Raw genomic sequence first — 8392 nt, forward strand, 5'->3', positions numbered from 1 at the left:
AAATGTCACTAATTTATTTATTCTTTAACCCTTAATGCAAAGAAAGACTTCCTTTTAGCTGTGCTAAATTTGGAGCTCTAAGCACAGCCCATGTGCTCTACTCCATCTTTGTGTCCCCACACCTACTACTGTGCCTGGCCCAGGATCAAGGATCAGGAGATGTTTTTATGAATGAATGAACATAAAGACATAATTACTACCTTGAATGATAATGACATTGGGAACTTATGAAGATTGTCTGATGAGCTATAAATACTCTGAATTTTGAACCCAGACTCTCAAAAGGGTGTGTGATAGAATGCGGTTACTTTTGATAAACTATGACTAAGTTAGAAAAGATTGTTGTAGAAGAATCATTAGATTAGATGTCAAAAAATCTGGGTTCCTGACTTGGGTATTCCACAAAAAAGCTATATAACATTGTGTGTATGTGTATGTGTGGGCATAGGCACTCAGTTTTGTCTGACTCTTTGCAATCCATGGACTGTAGGTCTCCAGGCTTCTCTGTCCACAGGGATTCTCCAGGCAAGAATACTGGAGTAAGCTGCCATCTCCCACTCTAGGGGATCTTTCCAACCCAGGGATCGAACCTGTGTCTCTTATGTCTCCTGCATAGGCAGGTGGTTCTTTACCACTAGCACCAGCTGGAAGCCCATATAGCATTGTACCCATTGCTTAATCTGTGTTTTAATTCTCTCATCAATAGATAAAAGTTTAATTAATTTCATTCAATTGGTCTTACATGGCTTCCCAAGTAGGACTAGTGATAAAGAATCCACCTGCCAATGCAGAAGACCTAAGAGACTTGGGTTTGATTCCTGGGTTGGGAAGATCCCTTGGAGAAGGGCATGGCAACCCACTCCAGTATTCTTGCCTGGAAAATTCCATGGACAGAGGAGTCTGGTGGGCTACAGTCCATGGGTTGCAAAGAGTCAGACACTGACTGAGTGGAAATGCACGCACACATACAAATGGTCTAACAGTTCATCAACAATTAAATTGAAAGTGAAAATTTTTAAAGCTCTACAATCAGGTTGAAATCTACCTTTCCAAATTGATGGCCTAAAATTCATCAGTTCCCAACCAGCCTGCCTCGTGCTTTGTGTGATGGCGTCTGCCCTGTCTCCTGCTGAGATTTTCTCCCTCCTCATCCCACCTCTTTAATTCTTAACCACCCTTCAAGACCCATACTCATATGTCCATTTCCTTGAAGCCTCCCAAACCACATACACTGGAAGCTTCTGAGTAGTGTGTATGTGAACCCCTCAAAGACAGAGTATGATAGAGGTGCTATCCCCAACATCCTTTGCAAGGATTACAGCACAGAGTGAAGTGAATGTTGTGTCTTTCTGCCCCCCTTAACCCCTCAGGCTTTAGAGCCTTCATTCTACTCAACCCAAGATCCCAAGATTTCAAAGAACTGAAGAGCCTGAAGCTGTCTGTCCCACAGGTTAGTCACTGACTAGGTGGAGGTATCTGGTGCCTGTTTCCTCATATTTCTTTTGCTGTTTGTTTTCGGTCACACCATGTGGCTTGTGTGATCTTAGTTCCAGGGACTGAATCTGCACCCACAGCAGTAAAATCTTGGAGTCCTAACTGCTGGGCCTCCAGAGAATTCCCCGTCCTCACATTTGTTTTGAACATTCACAGTGGTCTTGATTTGCTTGGGGAGTATTTGGAATGGGGTATGGCTGGGCTTTTCTGTCAGCTGGCCTCCCTGTTTCACTGTTAACATGCATGGCCCTCAGGAAGACAACTGAAGAGACTGTGAATTGAGAATTTATACTAATCTAGTTTAAATAACCTTTGACTTTCTCATTACCAATATCTTTGTGGCTTCGGCAAAGTCACAAAAATAGCTGGAACATGTGCTAAAACCACAATTTTCAGTGTTATCATAGAAACTAATCTTCACAAGCTGTATTCTCCAATCCATTTCTCACTAATGTGGACCTAAACCTAATCACACTAATGAAATGACAGAGGATGAGATGGTTGGATGGCATCACCAACTCAATGGACATGAGTTTGAGCAACCTCTGGGAGTTGGTGATAGACAGGGAACCCCGGCATGCTGCAGTTCATGGGATCACAGAGTCAGACATAATGGAGCAACTGAACTGAACTAAAAACCTAATCTGCTTTTCAGATATAAATTATCTTCATGATTCTGTCCCAAAGGGTAAAATCAAAATTTAATATTGTAGCTCCCAGCTCAAAGTCACGCTGATGAACGGATGTGGTGCTGTGATATTACAAAGCTCATGGTATCAAGGCCATCAGTATACAAGCTCACAGACTGAGTAAGCAAACCTTGGCCCCATCCCACTCCTTCCCCAAACCCCAAACAGAAATAAGAAATGCTTGCTTTTGTAGGTTGCAAGTCCTGATCTGGTTTATTTATAAAGCAATAAATATTAGAAGCACAAATAAATTGCACGTGTGTAAACAAACTGTACAATGATTGATGAGAGATGAGGGAGGGTGGTTCAGAAGACTCCAAAAAGCATCATACCATCATCCTGAATGTAATGTAGACTAAGAGAGAAGGCACCTCAGAAGCACTTGCGGTGGACGATGGAGGGGCCTGCCTCATCATACTCTTGCTTGCTGATCCACATCTGCTGGAAGGTGGACAGGGAGGCCAGGATGGAACCCCCAATCCAGACAGAGTACTTACGCTCAGGAGGAGCAATAATCTGCAAAAGGAAAGCAAAAACTGCCAGTGAACTCTGAGGTTCCAAGCAACAGAGTAAGCAACATGGTGGGGAGATTCACGGAAAATACACCGGTGATCAAGTCACTGTAATGTGATACAAATGAATAAGCCCAGTAATCCTACAAATGAATATGGTTGACTCACAATGAAAGCATTTTTCTCTATTTCATCATTTCATGATCAAAGACTCTGTGAAGTAGAAGTTTCCCACTTCTCTGAACCAGAGAATATGCGGCAATAAGCTATAGGCATGGTGAAGCCTAGCCTGAAAGTTGGGGTCTTTTAAAATATGTTCAAAGATTCAGATTTTTTTTTTTCTCAAAGATTTATTTTTATCCACTGCTCTAAAGTGTTTTAAAATCTCCTATCTTGGGGAAAGTGCCAGTAAAGTCAGAAAAGGTGCTATAAAAGCAAAAGGTTTCTGTGAGACAGGAAGCTATTTGTGTGAGGGGAAAGGAGTTAGGAATTCTGCTTGGTTGCCCCCACCCCACCACAGAAGTTCTTTACCTTGATTTTCATGGTGCTGGGAGCCAGGGCAGTGATTTCCTTTTGCATGCGATCAGCAATACCAGGGTACATGGTGGTGCCTCCGGATAAGACATTGTTGGCATACAGGTCCTTGCGAATATCAATGTCACATTTCATGATGCTGTTGTAAGTCGTTTCATGGATGCCAGCTGATTCCATACCTATGAACAAGTTTTTAAAAAGTCACAGTGCATTCAGGCCATGGAGCCAGGGTGGAGGAAAGAGAACAAGACTCCTCTGTGTTGGTAAACTGTCACCATTCGTCTCTGAAACATATGTTCCTCTATGAGATACACTGCAGAGTTTTGAGGAACAGGTGTCTTAAAAGTGCTGAGAGTAATCTACAACAGACTGCCAAGACACAAACAACTGCTTTTAGCACCTGTTTGGAGGGAACACTCGCTGTACCCATCAGAGCCATGAAGACGTAATAGAAAAGCACGAGACACACATTCATGTGAAATGAATGTCATTCTTATTTATGGGCTAAAATAAGATACTGACAAGCTTCCTCTTGGAAATCCCTGCTTAGGAAAGATGTTCAGTGACACGTGAGTGTCCAGTTATTACCATCAGTAGGATTGTTGTCACACTTCATAATGAATGACTTGGAAGTACGGTCTAGCTACTTGGTGATGGAATATACCAGAATAAGTCAGCACTCTTGAGTCATCGTCTCTTCCTTGCAGATATGGATTATTCAGTTACTACTCTATCTCATTCCTCGTTTCAAGATGAAGCCGGTGTGTCATCCTTTATCATATCATTGCTGCAGAGGAGGAATGGCCATCCCAGCAAAAGCCATTGGGACCTGAGGCTGAACTGTGTGGGTCTCCCAGCTATGACTACTTTCAACACAAGGGCCCCTTAATCATTGTTGATTATAATAGATTTTTCTCTGGAAGCCCCAAGCTGTGTTTCTGCACCAGACCAGACAACTCACCAATGAAGGAGGGCTGGAAGAGCGTCTCAGGGCAGCGGAAGCGCTCATTGCCAATAGTGATGACTTGGCCATCAGGCAGTTCATAGCTCTTCTCCAGAGAGGAGGAAGAAGCAGCTGTAGCCATCTCATTCTCAAAATCCAGAGCAACATAGCACAGCTTCTCTTTAATGTCACGAACAATCTCTCGCTCAGCTGCAGAAAAAAAGAGGGTCACCAGTAAGCTCTGAAGAATGACATCAGCTTTGGAGAGGTAGGTGGGTTCACTGGTGGAGGAGAAAACCAGACACCTACTGTGGCAGATGAAACACACACAGACTCACCGGTGGTGACAAAGGAGTAGCCGCGCTCAGTGAGGATCTTCATGAGGTAATCCGTGAGATCCCGACCAGCTAGATCCAGACGCATGATGGCGTGGGGCAAGGCATAGCCCTCATAGATGGGGACGTTGTGGGTCACACCATCCCCAGAGTCCAGAACGATGCCTATCAGAGGCAGTAGGCAAAAACAAGGTAAATCTCTGAGGACACCACTGCTTTTGTCATGTCAAAGCCTACTTCCAGTCTTGGCCAAGAGATACTAGCACTGGGCAAAGATCCAGATAAAATTAGATCCCTTAGACGTGAAGAATAAAAATGAGCATAATGAATGCTAAGCCTAAAGCCAGCAGCAGCTCATCCTTTTAAATATTGTGGTAGAAGAATTTCCCCAGGAGTTTCAAATGACCGTCCCTCTTACCAGTCATTAGCACATCATGCAAGCCTCCAGGTGTGTTTTTTTGTTTTTGTTTTTCCTCACATCTAACTTACACGTTTCTCTCTTTTTTGACTCAGACCTTGTAGGGAATGTAGGTTCTCTCTGCGTTCGTCTCTACTGGAGATGTTTGCCCAGGGGCTGCGATAACGTGAACACACACCAACGATTGCTGCATTCCAGGTTACTAGTTTGTGCAGAGCCTCAATATCTGACATCACATATTTTAGGCAAGGAAAGGCTCTAACTCCATATTCTTTCCACTCTTAGAAATAAGCATGCTCAGGGTACTACTATTACCTCTCTCTCTTGGCACAGACACCTTCCCAGAGAGTGTGAGGAAAGAGATCACTCTTTTTTCATTGGGGAAACTGATTCACAGCAAGGTCAGTGATTTGGGAGTGTAATTAAGAGTGTAATTAACCAGAGACTATCTCATAATCACACACCTTACAATCCAAACACACCTGTGGTACGGCCAGAAGCATACAGGGACAGCACCGCCTGGATGGCCACATACATGGCGGGGACATTGAAGGTCTCAAACATGATCTGAGTCATCTTCTCACGGTTGGCCTTGGGGTTCAGTGGAGCCTCAGTGAGCAGAGTGGGGTGCTCCTCTGGGGCTACACGGAGCTCATTGTAGAAAGTATGGTGCCAGATCTTCTCCATGTCATCCCAGTTGGTGATGATGCCGTGTTCAATGGGGTACTTGAGAGTCAGGATACCTCGCTTGCTCTGGGCTTCATCACCTACATAGGAATCCTTCTGACCCATACCCACCATGACTCCCTACAAGAAGAAAGAGATTCGAAAATCAAGCTTCCTCCATGTCAGGAATGTATTCAATGCCTAATTAGTCTAACTGCCCAAATCAAGGGGCATCTTATGAATACCAGAAATAATAAACAATAGTTTACCCCAATTCAGAAATATCATTTAAAAATCAGTCCTGTACCTTTTCTCTACCCCACCCTCAGAAGGCATAATTCTATTGTTTAGACTATAACTGGGGGTGAGGAGGAATGAAGCTATTTCACTGAAGAAGCAGAGCTTCATCTCATTTTTAAATTGCCATAATGTCTTCATTAAATTATTAAGCTTAACACCTATGTCAACTGGAATATAAATGACTATACTGTGGAATGACTGCATTAATGACACATTGTATGTCTCCTCAGAAAAGATTTTGGCATTCATCAAGTGAACCTAAAAAGGACAGATATGCCATTATCATCGTGTCTGTGAAATCCAGGCTACCCAGAGTGTCCTGGAATACCCATGGTCACCCACACTGAGGAACCCTGCTCTCCTCCCTGGCAGTCTGTCTGGCCAGGCATTGTGGCACAGCCAGAGAGCATGGTATCTCTTTTAATAAACAAGGTGGTATGTCACCATCACTATGCACTTACTGCCTCTGTCACGCCTGGGTTCTAAAAATGCAATGGCCAGGAAGCAGATAGATTACATCTTTGGGGAGCCCTGTACACTGGCTGTGAACAAGAGGGAGCAATGTGGTTGGTTGGGAGATGTTGTATTATTATGAGTTTTGAACAGGACTGGAAAAAAAAAAGGCCAAGGAGTAAGGTGAAATGTATAAGAGGAAGAGAAGACTGAGAGAAGCTGCTGCCTTTTCACACCAGGGAGTTGGACCCTTGGTGAGCTGTGTCCTTGAAGCGGACTGGGGTGGGGTGTGGAATGCACATTTCCTGGTATGTTGGCGGGTGTAAGTTGTTACTTGTCAGCTCGGATTTGAAGCTAAGTCATCTTTTCCTGTCTAACGTAAAGAGTTCACGAAACAGGAGAGTCGCTGGGCTAAAGAGGTGGCAGGAGAGGGGTGTGCAATGGGGCTGGGGACTACGAAGCGGGGTGCAGGTTACCTGGTGGCGCGGGCGGCCCACGATGGAAGGGAAGACGGCGCGGGGCGCGTCGTCGCCCGCGAAGCCGGCCTTCACCAGCCCGGAACCGTTGTCGCACACCAGGGCGGTGGTCTCCTCATCGTCGCACATCTTGGCACAGCTTCAGCGGGGTCTGCAGGTGGAGCAGAGCAAGGCGGCCCAAGTTCAATGCCTGCGGAGCTGGCCTGGTCCGCTCCCCCGGAGGAGGGGACAGAGCAGAGGGGGTTCCGCGGGCGGGAGTCGGGGGCGGGGGACGCCTGCCATCTCCCTTCCCCTGGGGCAGAAAGAGTGAGAAGCAGCTGCGGAGCATGGGGAGAGGACCCGCACGGGCTCCCCGGCCAGCAGGCTCACCCTCTGCCCCAGGGCAAGAGGGACAGTCATCCCTTAGAAGGTCCTCCCCAGCCCTTCACACTTTCGCCTTTCCACAAACTGGGAACCCACTACGGCTTCATCCACACTCCCATCCATGCTCCAGCCCCAGGGGGAGAGGAAAGCACAAGACAACAGGGACCCCCTCTGCGAGCCCCTCTCCTGTGAAGACCGAGACCCAGGACAACAGAAGTCGGAACCAAACGGAAAGTTTGGTCTTAAAAGAAGAAAAGTGATGGAGCCGCGGGAGCGCGGGGCACCGGCTCCGGGCGCGGGGCGGAGGGAGGCGCGGCGGCGGGCGGCGCTGACTCACGGTCCGCGGGGCGGGATCTGCTCGGTTGCTCAGACGGCGGCAGGCGCTGGTGCCCAGCGCGCGGCGCGCGGCTTTATAGTGCGCTGATGGACGGGGTCAGTTGGAGCGACCGGGGGCAGGGGTGGGGGGCCCGGTCGGCCACCTTGCCTTATTTGGTCGCCTTCGCACCACTGAGGAGCGCCGAGGCCATTCATGGAGCCAAGGGCAGGGGAGAGTATCAGCCAGGGGGCCCCCAGACCATGTAAGGAAGGGGAGGGGGCAACCAGGGGGATGGCCAAATAGGGGGCTGGGGAGGGGCAGACCGTGGAGGGTGGGGGGCAGGGGAAGACCGAATGACGCCAGGCCACCCCTCCCCCTTCTTGGGTGGGGGGTGCTCCCTGGGTGTGCTCCGAGCCGGTTCCGCCGCAGCCCCGCCAGCCTAAGAGACAATAAGCCACATACAAGTGGGAAGGCTTGGCGCCCTGCCCTCTGCTGAGGGGTCCTAACAGCTGGGCCTGGGCAGCGGGGGAGTGACGGCAGCTTCTCATCCTCTGGCTCTGGGAGCTGAAGGAGCCGAGCCCTGGGAATCCTCATGGGCCCTAACGACACCCCAGCAGCACAACTGGGGGCCAGAAAAGGGGCTCATGGCGCAGAACACCCTCCTGGGCTAGTCCCCACCAACCTGCATGACAGCTCAGAGATCTGTACTCTTCTGCGGCAGAAAGCCGAGATTAACCAAGGCCACCTTGGTCCCCGATTTATGCTTGGTTCCAGGGGCTGGTTAGGGAAGAGGCCAGACAAAGCTGCTCTGAGAGCTTGCCCAGTCTTGCTGGGGAACAGAGCAGGTGTACCCTGGCCCAGACATCAGGTGGCTTTCCTCCATGTCTCCAGGG

At 48.1% G+C, this 8392-nt stretch overlaps 1 protein-coding gene across 1 annotated transcript; it reads right to left on the reverse strand.

Annotated features, from left to right (window-relative positions):
• Positions 1-2368: 2368 nt before the first annotated feature.
• ACTC1 (actin alpha cardiac muscle 1) lies at positions 2369-7568 on the reverse strand. Its single transcript, XM_004010972.6, has 7 exons — positions 7521-7568; positions 6821-6971; positions 5408-5732; positions 4511-4672; positions 4191-4382; positions 3227-3408; positions 2369-2699 (listed from the first exon to the last, which is right to left on the reverse strand). The coding sequence occupies exons 2-7, from the start codon at positions 6947-6949 to the stop codon at positions 2556-2558; spliced, it is 1134 nt and encodes a 377-aa protein (XP_004011021.4). The 5' UTR covers positions 6950-6971; positions 7521-7568; the 3' UTR covers positions 2369-2555.
• Positions 7569-8392: the final 824 nt, after the last annotated feature.

This window comes from Ovis aries, chromosome 7 (genome assembly GCF_016772045.2).
Source record: "Ovis aries strain OAR_USU_Benz2616 breed Rambouillet chromosome 7, ARS-UI_Ramb_v3.0, whole genome shotgun sequence".
In the NCBI taxonomy this organism is placed as follows: Eukaryota; Metazoa; Chordata; class Mammalia; order Artiodactyla; family Bovidae; genus Ovis; species Ovis aries.